This window comes from Penaeus monodon, chromosome 5 (genome assembly GCF_015228065.2).
Source record: "Penaeus monodon isolate SGIC_2016 chromosome 5, NSTDA_Pmon_1, whole genome shotgun sequence".
NCBI lineage: Eukaryota > Metazoa > Arthropoda > Malacostraca > Decapoda > Penaeidae > Penaeus > Penaeus monodon.
Window position 1 is genome coordinate 30,856,550 of NC_051390.1, and position 17,418 is coordinate 30,873,967.

Consider the following 17,418-nt stretch of genomic DNA (forward strand, 5'->3'; position numbering starts at 1 on the left):
GAAATTGGGGATTGGTATTGGAGGATGTGTTAGAAAGGTCTCTTGAAGGCATACAAAAGATGGACTATAAGAGGACAGGATATGACGAAGGTCAGGTCTGTGGGAGCGGAAACCGCGAATATTCCAATGAAGGATAGTTATACTTTTCTGATTTTGAGGGGGGAAGCAGCTAGAGGGTGGGAAAAGGACTGAGAGGTTGAGATGGGAGAGGTGTGGGAGTTGGGTTCTACTAGGAGGGGTTTAGGAGATGGAGGGGCTGAGAAGGGGATACTTGTGACAAAAAGGGATTCACGTGTGTACCAGGGGAGTGGAAGGGATAGAGGGGATGGTGGGAGGGATAATGTGGGCGGGGTGGGGTTGGGGTCGGGGGGGATGGGTTGTGTTGGGAGGGGTTAGGAGGATTGGGGGTAGGGGGGTATCGTTAGGAGGAGGATGGATATCGCATTTACTTGGAGTGGGAAGGAGCAGGAGTTGTAGATTTGGAGGTTGAGTGTCAGTTTTCATTAGGTAATCTGAATATTTTCATGGTTCTTCTAAGATTGGTTGGGGGTTTTGGGGGATATAGGATTTCTTGTGAGGGGGGGAAGAAGGATGGGTCTCAAACAAAGGGAGTAAAGAAGGTGGAGGTATTGTGTGGTAGGGGAAGAGGGGTGAACGTTTGTTCTGTTTTTACGGGTAGTGCGAGGAGGGAGAGGGGGTGTTTTGGGGTTTTGGTGGTGATTGAAATATCGTAGAGAAAAGGAGTGTCTGGATTTAGGATGGCAAAGAGTTTTGACTGGGGAGGAGGAGGTAGAAGAGGGGGGTTTAGAGTAGGGGGGGGTGGGTTTTAGGAGAATTTGGGAGAATGAGCAGTTATACTGGAGTAAGGAGTAAGAGAGAAACCACGTCGACGTGCTTCTTGTTGGCTTCACGTAGTGTGAGTCCAAGTTTTAATCTGAGAGTTGCTACCTCAGACTCAAATTTGTAGGTGGACAGCCCTATAAAATACATTATGGGGGCCGCCACAGTTGGCACATGTGCGTGATTGTGCTGGGCAGTTAGATCGGGTATGGCCCCGGTTGGGGACATAGTGGGCATTGGCTGTAGAACGGCAATGTTTGGGTGGGTGTCCTAGACGCCAAAAATTTGGCACTGACGTGGAGGGGGGTTGGTATGGACGAAACAGGGAGGGATTCTCCTCTATATAGAGTTAAAAGGGAAGGTCATGTCTACGGAAGGTAATTTTGGCTATGTTAGTGGGTTTCTTTCGATTACCTCTTGGTGTAATTGATTATCATTGTACTTACGTTTCATCATATTCTGTGATACATGCAAGTAGGTCTTCTCCACAATCTGACCAATCTATGTCATAGATGGCCCAATTTTTGGGAGATTGAAACTGTTCGGTGCAAGTATTGAGGGTTGGATGGGGTTACATATAGGTCTGTTAGTTTTGTTAATGCTATAGCTTGGTTTTCGGATGTTTACTGTGACAAGACGGGAGCGGTCGGGTCGGCTACGGAAAGAGACTTACCTACTTTTTTTGGAGACATTGTTGGAAGAGAAGGGTGTTGTCAGAGTAGGAAGCTGTGGGAGGGATCACGAAAAATCGGTCCCCTTTGGGTGCGCTAAAGAGAGTATTCAAGATTGTTGTAGAGATAGGGTAGTAGAAGGGCGGGGGCGTGACGAAGATGGAGTAGTGTTGAGGGAGGTAGTGTTTTGGAGAAGGGGGGCAATAAAGGGTGTAAGGTATTAATAAGGGAGGATGGGGTGGTTGATGTTGGAAAGGGTTTTGGGGGTAGAGGTGTGAAGTTGAGCATGCTGGGAGAGTGGAAATGTTCCTTAAAAGGGGTTTATTGTTGGCTACTGTTTCTAGTAGGCATTGATGAGGGGGTAGTTATTGCAGTGTTCGGAGCCGTGGTCAAAGGAGAGCCTTGGGTCAGGGAATCGGGTGGGTTTACATCGTTGGGGCTATTTGATAAAGGGGCAAGCCTCATAGTGGGGATATGTTTTCATTACTGGCCATGGTAAGCCTGGATTATGTTGGGGATAAGAACAGTCCACCCCTCAGGGTCCCCTTGAGGGGTAAGAGCTAGATAACTAAATCAGGGGAATACCGTGCCCATGGCTCCCCCAGGCCGTTTAGGACTGGCACAAAGTCAGCCTTTAAACCTTTCAGCACGGCTCTACACCTTAGGAGGTGGGTAGCAGAAGGGTTTGGTGAAGGGACAGAAACGAAAAGTGGGGAAAGGGAAAAAAAAGACCATGCAAAATTTGTTGAGTCGAGGGCTGAGTCCCAAGGTTGGGGAGTTCCCCATCATTGGGTCCCAGTCTCCGCCTCCTAAGCCCCCCCACGACAACAACGGGCAAGGGATTGGGGGGGGGGGGGGGAGTATATTGGGAAAAGAAAGTCCATCCATCAGGGTTCCCTTGGGGGGTAAGGGCTAGACAACTAAACAGGGGAATACCGTGCCCATGGCTCCCTCAGGCCGTTCAGGACTGACACAAAGCTAGCCTTTCATCCTTTCAACACGGCTCTTACACCTTAGGAAGTGGATAGTAGAAGGGGTTGGGGAAGGGACGGAAATGAAAAAGGGGGAGGGGAAAAAGACCATGGAAAATTAGTTGAGTCGAGGGCTGAGGCCCAAGGCTGGGGAAATCCCCAGCATTGGACCCCAGTCTCCATCTCCTAAGCCTCCCCACAACAACAATGAGCAAGAGATGGGGGTGGGTGGTATAAATATGAAAAGAAAAGGAAAAAAAAAAAAAAAAAAAAAAAAAAAAAAAAAAAAAAAAAAAAAAAATCTCACCCACTTAGCCTAAAAATGTGCCTTTGGAAAAGTTGATGTCAGGGGGCTGCATATGTGTTAGAGGGTTGAAGCAGGGATCACAAGTGTATCTGGCTGGTCAAAAAGAAGGGTGAGGTCAGAGAATGACTAGTGTTTACTAGCCAGCAGCCTAATTACACTAAACACTAGTGAGTACTGTCAATGAGCCTTTATTAGTTTTCTTAAACAAAGAATTTTTATATGTATTAATAAATGTCTATATTACATTTTTTAAAAATTCCTTTTGTATCCTATTTACTTTTTAAGGTTAGGTGTACATTTCACACTTTTGCAAAACATCCCATTCAACTCTGTTACAATTAAAATCAAAGTAAATGGGGCTCTCCAAACAAGTAAAAAAATAACTAATACAAAGTTTCTATATTTCTTAAAATAAATTCTTTAAAAAACATATTTCATATGGTATATTTCAAATTTGCTCAATTAGCCAGGACTCCAGTCAGGAGTTTTCCAAACTCTGAATTATGAACATGAGTAATTCAAGCAATGAGAAGGGAGATTCCACAATGAATTATATTTTTTTACTTTATAAAATATGAAAATTGAAGCACTTGTTGTATAAAAATAATGCAGATATCCTACTTCCCAACCCATTTGAAAAAATTACACTGAGCCTCTGGGTCTCCTTCTTTTCCTGCTCCTCTTGCACAAGCATAAAACTGACGATTCATATTTGGTCCCTTTTTTTTGACAGTTCTTAATACAGCTGGCTCTTTATGTCCTGGACAAAGAGGAGGGGACTTTGGGCCTTTCATCAAGAAATTCCAACCTGTGTTTTTCACCTGAGTGGGAGGTTTCTGTGATCCATTAACTGGGTTTCCTTTACTTTCTTGTGACAGAGGTAATTCATGAGATGATATGTTCTGGAAATCATCAGTTTTTATTTCCTTATCGATATGAGCTGCAAAATCCACGTCAACATGATTCTGATGTGTTGGGTTTTCATTTTTTTCATTTTCTCTATCAAATGAGCAACTCTGTTTAACAGCAAAGAACGAGCTTAACTTCTTTTGTTTTTCTGTACATGCCATCTTACTGGCTGATTTCTTAACTTCAGCCTTTCTTTTGACGCTATTCTGAGGCCAAGTTCTATTTTTTTGCAAAGTGAAGTTCTGGTTAGCCTTTGTACTAGAAGATACAGGCTGAAAGTATGATGACAATTTCTGCTGCTGGCCCTGAAATTCTGGATAGAATTTAGTGCATGACGAAGGTAGTTTAGTAGCTGGAGTTATTTCCCCATTTATTACAATCGCAACAGGGCAGTGATCACTCCCCAAAACTTCCTGCTGCACCTGCCCATCTCTTAAATATGTCAAAAAATCTTGATCACAAAAAATGTAGTCAATCCTAGTCCCATAATTCGTAGCTCTAGAATTGGAGAGGGTATGCCAACAAGTAAAAGCTTTCTCCTTCTGTGGGTAAAAGTATCGGAATGTATCAACCACCTGGAAGTTTGTGCTTGAAGAAAGTAGAGCTTCATCAGACTGCTGCTCACCCCCATATTCTTCTTCTCTTGTCTTGATTTTCAATTCTGCTCCTGAGTAATCATTTCCTTCAGTGATGATACAGGAACTGTTCTCAGGTAATTTGAGCCCATCATTAATTTTGTTCAACTCATCAAGCTGAGAACTACACATATGATTATTTTGGGCAGACTCAACTCCCCCTTTTTGATCTTCAATTTTTCATTCTGCTGTCGTTTTTTATAGGGCAGGAGCATCTATTAAGGTATTTCTCCCCTAGAGATCTCAAATCCTGCAGATTTAAAACTGAACTTCAGGCTGAAAATTTTAAAAACCTTTTGATGTATTTGCCATACTCAAACAAAAAATACTATATTAATATTAAAATTTGGAGTTACTTGCAGCCCTAGAGTAGAATACATCAAACCTCAAGAGTTTATAGATCATCCCACAAGTTGGGTGGGAAGGTCTGAGTATAAAAGAATATGAAATATCAACACATTTTAATTATATTATACTAATAATTACTGAATTTAAGGAACATCTAATGGGCAAACATCATAAATTACATTAAAAATTAGGAGACTTATTCACTAGTATCCTACGTACCCAAATAAATATAGAAATGAAGGGGATATTCACTAGTATTCTACTTGCAAAAACATTTAAAAAAATGTAAGTCATCAAAAATTATCACCCTTTTAAAAAAGAAGTCTTTTCTTACCCATTCATCAGGACACAGGATAATTTCTTCGTGAAATGTTGATATCCCCCAACTATGATAACATGACAGCCAGTAGCTCTGAGGGCAGCTCCCCTTTCCCGTAGCAATTCATAGAATTTTAAATTTTATAGATGCGCGTCGGGTTTTCAGGTCACTTGGGCAGTATACTTTATGATGCTATTCTAAAACTTTTCCCTTTTGTATCCTATGAAATTTCAAAACAATCTATAGAAGTGATTGGCAAACGCTTTATTTTATCTACTGTTAATTCTTAAAACTATATATAATCCTTCACACACACACACACACACACACACAAAACACACAAACACAAAACAAACACAAACCAACACAAACACAAACACACACACACAATTAATTATATATAAAATATATATATTAATATATATATATATAAAATATATAAATATAATATATATATATAATATAAATATATATAAATATATATATATATATAATATATATATATATAATATAAATTAAAATAAATAAAAATAATTTATAAAATTATAAAAATATTATAATATAATAAATTTTATATATTATAAAATTAAAAATATATTTAAAAAATATATATATATATAATTTAAAATATAGATTATATATATATATATATATATATATATAGAGATTATATATTAAAATATAAATATAATATATATATATATATAAATATATATAATAAAAAAAATAATATATATTAATATTAAAAAATATATTATAAAAATAAAAAAATATATTTTTAAAAAAAAAAAAAAAAATATATAAAAAAAATATATTATATACATTATATATACATTATAAAATAATATAAAAATAATATATATAAATATATATAAATAAAATATAATATTATATATTTTAATAATAATTATAAATATTAATATAAAAATATATAAATATATAAATTTTAATATATATATATATATTAAATATATATTATATATTATTAAAATTTTATATTATATAATATATTATAATTTTAATAAAAATATATATATAAAAATAAATACATATAATAAATATATATAATATATATATAATATATATAACGTTTAATAATATATTATATAAAAATATATATATAATATATATATACATTATATATACATAATTATTTATAATAAAATTTATATATAAATACATGTATATAATAAATATTATATAATAAATATATATATAACATATATATATAACCATGTATATATATACACATATAAAGATACATATAATTAATAATAATAAAAAAAAATAAAAAGATTTTAATTATATAATATATATATATTATATATATTATATATATTTTATATATTTTATATAATATTATATATATAATCAAATAACCCACACAACACACACACAATTATATTTTAAATTTTATATATATTATATATATATATATATATTATATATAAACAAATCACACAACACACACACAAACACACACACACAACAAAATTTATATATATAATATATATATATATATATATATATATTATATATATATTATAAATATATCCCAAGATAGAAATAGATAGAAAATAGATAGATAGATAGACAATATATTCATAATTATATTAAAACGTGTTCATTTGACAAATATAAAAAAGGGTATGAATAAAAATGAAATTTTTCACAACGAGAAAATTTTTGACCGGTTTCGATTATACTTCAATAAAAACACATACATCAGAGGAACTACAAATATCAGACAGAGCGACGAAACACCTGACGACTGTGCCCTTCCCCACTATTTATCCGCATAACTGCTGCCGCGCCCTTGGATACTTTGAATCTGCATGACGCTGTGTTGACATTGTTCTCCGTCGCATGCATCTTCCATAATCTTTCTCTTGTTTGTTCCCTCCTCCACGGATTACTTCTGCTTCTTTCTAGTTCGGCAGATACCTTGCTTCTTCCATATGTCCCGCCAAGGTGTCAGCTCGATGTTCGCTGATCCTGGTGTTGAAACCACTAGAGTATATTCACCAAAGTATGCTTCTATCGCATCCATGCGGGTATGAAAATTATGCATGTTGGGGTCGCTTTCGGGCTGATTTGTCTCGTATTATATCATGTATCTTTTTTCCCGGATGCGCTGGCGATTTTCACAGTACTGCCAAAGTATCTGCTGAGCGCTTGGGAAATGTTACATGACGGTAATATGAGAAACTTATTAGAAGAGAGTGCAGAGTCTGATCGTGTGGCTATGCTCTCCACCTTCTTTCTGAGATTAAGCAGGAAGTCTCTAGAATATTTATGTTTAATGAAAGAATTAATTACATAGGCAACCTCATCTTCAAGAAATCTTACACTCAGCTTTCGTTACTTTCCTGTAAACAGAAGCATTGGAAAGTAAATCGTTCATACTCACTTTTACCTATAACCATTATACCCCCACCTTCATCAGCCTGGGTGATGATGATGGTCTTGTCCTCGAGAAGGCCCTCATCGCAGTGATATATCTGCGTGGGATCGGCCGGGGGCACGACGACACATTAGCCATACAGCAAGCAGTAATCCCTTGGCCGAACCCTTCAATGAACAGATGCTCGCTGGATTTAAACTGGCTTGGAGCTGAAGGTGGCAATACTTATTCAGCCAAGCAGTCCATCAGGAAACAACGTCGATTCTCGAAAGAACCAGTGCCAAGAATCGACGTTGTTTCCTGATGGACTGCTTGGCTGAGCAAGTACTGCCACCTTCAGCTCCAAGCCAGTTTAAATCCAACAAGCATTCGTTCCCTAATAGTGCTTGGGACTTCCGTGTGGAGGCCATTAGGGCCCTGCAGCATCGACTCTACGAACTCCAGAACCAACTTGAAGTCAAACACCTTCCCCATAGGCTGGTCCTCCAACAGCAGGAAGATCAAGCTCAACAAGTTAAACACAAGGACAAAACTACGCAATATATGCAATAAAGCAGATGAACTAAAGCTGGGCGAAGTGATCTTCTTACAAACATGTCTTCCAAAGGGATTACCTAACGCACATGGAAATGGTTAATGGTTAATGGTAAAAGCCAACGATAGTTTGACCTAAGGGCATTGCACTATAGAAAGGGACCGTCAGGGGGGTGAAACTGTTTTGTAGTAGTTAGTTATGTCAACTATCTAGATTAATTGAGAAGGTTAAAGGTGGGTAAAGTTTTATGGTAATGGGGTTTAAAGGGAGGGGGAGGGAGGGGATTAGATCAATAGGATAGTATGCTCGAGGGAAAGGGGAACAGGGGTTTTCAAAGCAGAAAGTTGAGATTTTGTAGAATGTCTGATGGTTGGGGGGTCGGTAAGGGAGGATGGTGGGGGAAAGAGAGGTACAGGTGCATAAACCCTGGATAGAACAACAGAATATGTGGAACTGAAAGAGGGACATTACATAGGGAACATAGGGGTGGATCATAATGTGACATCAGATAGGGGTGTGTTAGTTGGGTGTGGCCAATGAGTAAGCGGGCAAGAACCGTCTCCTAATTGATAGTTTTACAGTATGTAATTTATCAGTGTGGAGACGACCAGAAAAAATGCCATGGGTTATACAAGGTCTTAAAATGGGGCTAAAAATCTGTAGCTGGAATGCGTGAGAAAACATGGTTGGTGTGATGTGGACATAGTGGCGTAGAGTGCTAGAGTGTCTGCCTGTTCATTGCCCGCAAATTTCCCAAAAGGCTGGGGGACCAACCCCCCCCAAAATTTTATTTTACGGTGTGTGGACAGGTAGAACAACCAGTTCTGAATCTTACAGATAAGGGAGTTGGTTGAGTGTGTTAATTTTATTAGAGTTAATGAGTTACGGAAGTCAGTAAAAATAGTGAAAGAGGAGGGAGTATATGTGTTTTAAAAGGCAAAAAAAAGGGTGGGATTCGTTCTGTAGTAAGGACACGGGTTCAGGGGGGAAGGGGGGGCTGAAAATGCAATTGGGAAGGTTACGCAAAACCCGCACCGGAGGGGGATTTTGAGCTATCGTGAATCATGAATACTGGAGGGAAAGAATGGAGAATGGTCAAGGAAATGGATGAGAAGGACAGAGGAGGGGATATCTGATTTTGGTGGGTCAGGGAAAACACAGAAGCAAATATGGGGGTAAAGCATAAGCCATGGAGGGACAGAATGGACAGAAAACAGAAGAGGTTGGAGTGAGGAAAAGGGGAAAATGGGAGAGGGGGGTACCCATGAAAAGGAGAAGGAGAAGAAAAAGTGGAGAAGAAGCAAAGGTAGGAAGTAGAGGTCATGGGATACTTAGTGTAGTGAAGGGAATTTGGTGGTATAGAGCTAGAGGGAGGGGAATTGCCATGCCTGACTCAGTATACAGGCTCTCAACTGGATAGGAGCGGAAGGCACCTTAGGGCTAAGGGAAGACTGCAGTGGTAGATTGTATCAACACGAGCAAGGAGGGAGGTTGAGACAGAAAAGTAGATATGGCATCCATAATCGAGAGTATCTCGAATATGGAGGACGGGGGATGGATGAGGGGGATGTTTACCAGATAATTTATAGATCCGGCACCAAACAGTTGAGATAGATGTAGATGCATTTGAGGAAACATAATTTCGCCAGTTATTTGCTTACCGTTCCTGATTGTATGATGAAGATAGGTGGATGCTCTTTTAAAGGAGATAAGGTCTGATAGTTGATTAGGGGTGCCTCGGTTTAGTGGTAATTGTTCCAGGCTGCATGTTTTAAATGAAATGCTTTACACTTACACCATGGAACACATTTAGAGGTATAAGCCCTTGAGATTTAAGGAATGACTCTATAGGCAGCTCTAAGGACTGTAGTTGTGAAATATTGTATCCTATCTGAAATGGATGAGGAGGAGGGGGAATAGGAGTAGGAATAACAGAGAGTGAAGTGAAAGTACACCAGTCAGCTCTATCAAAGCACCAGCATGGGGAGTTAGGAAGTGGTACATATGAAGTGGGAGAAAGGAGAACTGGAAAGTGGTCACAATAGGAAAAGTAGTCTACATCAATACATGAAAAAGATTGCGTGTGTATGAAGAAGTGTGTGGGGCAATCTGAATTAAGAATAATAAGGTTAGTTGTGGAGAGGAAACGTTCTAGGGATCAGCCAAGGGAACTGGTGATAGAGGGAATGTGGCAGCAGTTAAATCACCAACATATGAGAAAGGGGCTGGAGTTTGGGGAAAATTTGATTTTCAAAAACAACAAAGTAGTGGGGTGGGAAAGGGGGGAAGTAGACTGTGATCCAACAGTGAAGAAAGATGCGAATAAGGCGAAAAGGGCCGTGGTTTCAACACCAGGATCAGTGAAATGAGTGACATCCGTCACCACAGGACTTCCAACGCCATGGTGGTACATGTGGATGAAGCTAGACATCTACCGAACTAGAAAGAAGCAGAAGTAATCTGTGGAGGATGGAACAAACAAAAATGAAAAATCATGGAAGATATATACATTGCGATGGAGAACAATGTCAACACAGTATCATGCAGATTCGAAGTATCAAAGGTCGCAGCAGCAGTTATGCGGATAATAAGTGGGAGGTGAGGTCATCATGTGTTTCGTCAGCTCATGCCTGATATATATGAGCTATGTAGTTCCTGTTTTGTATGCATTTCTGGCGAAAATATAATCGAAACCAGTCAAATACATCTCTTGTATTGTGAAAATATTCATTCTCATTCATACCTTTTGTACACACAATCACACACACACACAAAAATAAAATATATAATATAATCTTATATATATATATTATATATATATATAATATTAAAATATATATAAATTTTTTTATGAGATTTTTTATAAAATAATACATTAAATACATAATAGACATAACATGTATATTTGTATATATATAATTATATTTTTAATATATATATAATATAATATTATAATAATTATATTATATTATATACATATACATCCCACATGTATATGTAGTAAATATATATATAATATATATATATTAATATTATATTTATATATATATATAAAATATATATATATATATAAATATATAATATATAAATATATATAAATATAAAATATTATAATATACATACAAAAATACATAATACTAATACATCATACACACCCCACACACCCAACACACACACACACACACACGTTATATGTGTATATAAAAATTTATATATATAGTAGATACTATAAGTTTTAAAAACACATATATACATAATATTTTATTTAATATATAAAAATAATTAATTTATATATATATATATAAAATATGATATAACATTAATAACAAACACATAAAATTTATAATATAATATGAAAATTTTAAATCATAACAGAATTTATATATAATATAATATAAGATAAATATATATAATATAAATATTATATATATATATATGTATTATATATATATATATATAATATATAAAATTTATATATAATATACACATATATCAAATAATTGTATATTTCTTTTCATATTTTTTTATCTATATTAAAATATATACAACTAATATTTTAAAATTTAAAAATATGTTAAATTTAAATTTATAAAAATCACATAAATATAAGTATATTTTAAATTTATAATTATATATTTATATATATAATATATATATGTATAAATATAATATATATATATATATACAATTTATAAATTTAATTATATTTATATAATTATATTTGTTTTATATGATATTTTTTTTTTTTTTTTTAGATATATATATATATATATATAAAATATAATAATTATATAAAAATTATATATAATATATATTTTAAAATTTTGTATAATATATAATATATATATATATATAATATATATATATATTATATAAAATATTATAAATTATATAAAAAATATATATATTATATAAAATATATATATAATATTATATATAAATATTATATATATATTATATATATAATATATAATTAAAAATATATATATATATATATATATATATATATTATATATATATATTATTATATAATATATATATATATATTATATAATATATATAATATATATATATATTATATACTTTATTTATTACATACAATATATTTATATATACACACATAGTAACATACATTTATAACACATAATTACAACAAAAACATTCTACACATATATTTATACTTGATATTATATATATAATATAATATAATATATTAATATATTATAAATATATATATATTATAAAATACACGGTGTGTGTGTGTGTGTGTGTGTGTGTGTGTGTTGTGTGTGTGTGTGTGGGGTTTTGGGGTTGGGTTTTGTGTGTGGTGTGTGTCTGTGTGTGTGTGTTGTGTGTGTGTGTGGTGTGTGTGTGTGTGGTTGTGTGGTTGTTGTGTGCGTGTGCTGTGTGCTGTGGTGTTGGTTGTGTGTTGTGTTTTGTGTGGTGTGTGTGTGGTGTGTGTGTGTGTGTTTGTGTTGGGGTTGTGTGTGTGTGTGTGTGAGATGAGAAAGAGGAATAAGGGAATACTATATCTATATTGTTAAAAACTCTTTCTTACCTGGACCCCCCGTGGGCACTTGGGGGAAAATTGATTTAAAAATTTTCAAATTGAAGATTGAAACCGAGGTATCTAAAAGATTTCCCAATTTTAAATCACTTTTTTCCCCCAGTGCCCAAAAGGGGGTGTGTGTAAAAACCTCACATCATTACTTTTGATGAGTAGTAGGGAAAGTCTATTTTTTAGAAAGTTATGTATTTGAGGGGTTAGTGGGGTGCAATTTCCACTTAGAAATAGTTTTTCATTCTTTTTATCAGGGGAAAAATTTTAAGAAATCATAATTTATATCACAAAATATAAGTATTTAATATTTTAAAAAATTTTGGGTAAATAATAATGACAAAAATAACAACAAATATAAAAAATATAAAAAAAATATTTAAAAATAATTATTATGATCATATTACTATGATATCTTATCCTTTTAAAAAAATAAAAATAAAATAATAATAATAAAAATAATAATAATATTAATAAAAATTTTTAAAAAAAAAAAAAATAAAAGATATAATAATGACAATAAAAAACAAAAATAATAACCATATCAATAATGGTAAAACAAAATTACATTTCCATATAAAAAATTTTAAAATTATTACCCCTTTTTATCATTACTATGGCATCCCCTTTTAAATTTTATAATATAAAAGAAATAGTAAAAAATAATAATAATAATAATAATAATAATAATAATAATAATAGTAATAATAATAGTAAAATAAAAAAAAATAAAAATAATGATGATAATGTTGATAATGCAAAAATAATATGATAATAAAATAAATAATGATAATAATACTAATGATAAAAAGCATTATGAAAACCATAAAAAAGCCCAATAAAAAACGGGACCACACATGAAAACAAACACTAATCTGACAGTGATCCAATTTACCCTCTAAGATGTTGTGTGATGACAGCTCGTCCCTCACGTCCAAGTTCTTCAGCTCCTCCTCCTTCCACTGCCCTGCGAGAACTTCAGTAGTACCTCCTCCATCAAAAAGTTCACCAGTAGGGTTTACCTTTTAAGTGATAAAAATATTTGTTTCAGTTTACATAAACATGACCATTAAAGCACTCAAAATTTTTTCCTGAATGTATCTACGAAATATGCTGATTTCCAAATTTTTCATATATATAATATATATATATATATATATATATTATATATATATATATATATATTATATATAGTATATCTATATAAAATATATATTATATATTATATATTATATATAACTATATATATAAAAATATATTATAACTATATATATATATTATATATTATATTATATATATTATATTAAACTATATATTATATTATAACTATATATATAACTATAGATATAACTATATATATAGTATATCTATATAACTATATATTATAGGTATATTGTTGGGATTTCTATATTTTTTAAATTTATATAAATTTTTAAATAAATAATTAATATATATATAATATATATATATAAATATAATATATATTATATATATATATTGTGTGGTGTGTGGTGTTTGTGTGGTGTGTGTGTGTGTGTGTGGTGTGTGGTGTGTGTGTGTGTATAGTATTATATGTATTTTTTAAAATGTATATATATATATTATATATATATTTAATAAAATTATTGTGGTTATTATATATATTATATATATATATATACATTTTATAATATTATATATATATATATTTATATATATATTTTAATATAATATTTATATATTATATTTAATATTTTATATATATAAATATTTTATTTTATATTTTTTAATTAATAATAATTTTATATATATTTATAATACATATATATATTATTATATAATATATATTTTTAATATATATAATATATATGTGTGTGTGTGTGTGGGTTGTGTGTGTGGGTGTGTGGTGTGGTGTGTTGTGTGTTGTGTGTGTGTGTATCCCCCACAACAAAACTATTATATATATATTATATATATATATAATATTATATATTAAAAATTATATTATAATGTTTTTATATGTATATGAATACATTATAATATAATATATAAAATATTACATGTAAAATACGTATTTACATGTCAATATATGTATAAGTTAATAAACCAACCACACACACACGCACACACACACACCAAACCAACACCACACACACACACAACCAAACCCACACACACACACACATATATATATATATATATATAAATATAAAATTATATATAAATTTTATTACATAGTGAATAATAAAATTAAATAAATACATTGTAATTTTAATAATAATATTATATAAAATATATATATAATTATATATATAATTATTATATATATAAAAAAAAAAAAAAATTATTATTAAAATAACATTATTATTAATATAATATATAATGTAAAATTATTTTATGGATATTTTATTAATATATATATATAATAATATAAAATATTTTTGATATATAAAACCCTATATTTCTTAACATTAAGATGCTTAACTACATCTTTATTTTTTAAACTTTTAATAAATATAAATATATATATATATATATATATATATATACATATATTTACATACATATATATACATATAAAATTACATATAAATAAAACATATATAAAATTAATAAAATAATATATATATGTACTAATAATATATCATATTTTAATAAATTTTCAATATATATAACTATTATAAATAATATAGATATATACAATACAATATAATACATATATATATACATATATATAATACACATTATAAACAATATAAACATATATAATATACACTAAAAATTACACATAAAATTATACATAATATATATATATAATAAACATATATATATAAACTGTATATATATACATAATATATAAATATATTTATATTATATATATACATGTATAAAAATTATACAAATTATAACAAAATTTTTAAAAATATACATAAATATAACACAAATTTTAAAATACTATATATAATATATAATAATATTATAATATAAGTATATATTAATAAAATTTATATACATATATTAATATATAAATAATTTTTACATATAAATAACATGTAATATATGACAAAAATATATATATATCATATTATATTAAAATATATATATTTATAAAAATATACATGATAATATGTAAAATTTATAATATAATATATATATATATAATATAATATAAAATATATATTAGAATATATAAATATATAATATATCATATATATAATATATATATGCATGTAATATTATATTATATATTTTAATATTATATATATATATATATATATATAATTAAGGGACAGTAATGACATGTACATGTACATATATTATATATATAATATTAAAATTATATAAAATTTTAATAATATGTAAATTTATATATATATATAAAAATAATTTTTATTTATACTATATAAAAATATATATATAACATTATATATAACATTATTACAATATTATATACATATATTATTATACTATTAATATACATTTAAAATACAATATATTAATATAATATTTTAATTACATTTTATATATAAAATTATATATACATATTATATACATATTTTTATACATAATATATACATATATATACATACAATAACATAAATATATATATACATTATATATACATATAATATATACAATATATATTATATAAAAATTATATAATATTATATATATAATATATATAATATATATATAATGTTATATTTTATATGTAATATAATATATTAATTATATATAATTATTTATTTTATATATATATATATGTAATATATATATATTACAATGTAAAATTATATACATATGAAAAAAAAAAACATTGGGGTTTTGGGGTTTTTATATAATATTATATATATATATATAATATATATATATATACAATATATTATATAATTTATATTTTAATTATATAATATTATATATAAAATATTAATAAAATATATATATTATATATATATATTATAATATTATATATAATGTATATATATTTTATGGTATATATTAATATATATATATATATAAATATATTTGTTATATAAAACCTATATTTATTTACATATAAGATCATTATCCATACATACATTATATTTATTACATATTTATTATATAAAAATATATAATAAATATATATACAATAATATATAAAAAATAAAATATATACATATATATAAATATAAAATATCATATATATAAAATATAAATATTGTTTTAAATATTATATATATAATATATATAACAATATATATATACAATATAACATTATATATAATATATTTAATACTATATATAACATATATATATCATATATATTACATATATTATAAAATTAATATTATAAAAATATTCTAACAATATATATACATTATATAAAATTAAAATATATATATAATATATATATACACATATATATACATTATATATATATAATATATATATATACAAATATAATACATATACATATAATACTATATTTTTAAATACATATATTACATATATATTACTTATTATAATTATTATATACTAATGTATACAATTTTTATTTACATTATTTTTAAAATAATATAAATAATATATATAAAACATATAAATTATATAATTTATACATTATTTATACTTTTGTATACATATATATTATATTACATATTATATACTTTAAAATATACTATAAAAATTATATACATATATATATACATATATATATACAATTATATAAAATTAATTATATATAAAAATATATATAAATATAATATTTATATATATATTTTATATATATATGCTACATACATACACACATACTACAACATATATTTCTGTCTGTCTTTCTCTCTTTTTCTCTGTCTGTCTTCTTTGTTGTCTGTCGTCTTCTGTCTCTCTTCTCTGTACATGGAGAAATCAGTATCAATCCCCCTGCAACCCAAATGAAATGGGGTTCTATACCTTTATT

At 28.9% G+C, this 17,418-nt stretch overlaps 1 protein-coding gene across 1 annotated transcript in view; it reads right to left on the reverse strand.

Annotated features, from left to right (window-relative positions):
• Positions 1 to 3,281: 3,281 nt before the first annotated feature.
• The window catches only part of LOC119573519, a 32,917-nt gene continuing 18,780 nt past the window's right edge, over positions 3,282 to 17,418 (reverse strand). Inside the window, exons 5-14 of the mRNA XM_037920734.1 lie at positions 13,367 to 13,519; positions 12,498 to 12,515; positions 9,729 to 9,830; positions 9,601 to 9,635; positions 7,768 to 7,936; positions 7,407 to 7,501; positions 7,154 to 7,284; positions 6,917 to 6,995; positions 4,690 to 4,760; positions 3,282 to 4,512 (exon numbers count right to left, since the gene is read on the reverse strand). Coding sequence (XP_037776662.1) covers positions 3,407 to 4,512; positions 4,690 to 4,760; positions 6,917 to 6,995; positions 7,154 to 7,284; positions 7,407 to 7,501; positions 7,768 to 7,936; positions 9,601 to 9,635; positions 9,729 to 9,830; positions 12,498 to 12,515; positions 13,367 to 13,519 — 1,959 coding nt within the window. The 3' untranslated portion in view covers positions 3,282 to 3,406. The remainder of the gene's footprint in view (positions 4,513 to 4,689; positions 4,761 to 6,916; positions 6,996 to 7,153; positions 7,285 to 7,406; positions 7,502 to 7,767; positions 7,937 to 9,600; positions 9,636 to 9,728; positions 9,831 to 12,497; positions 12,516 to 13,366; positions 13,520 to 17,418) is intronic.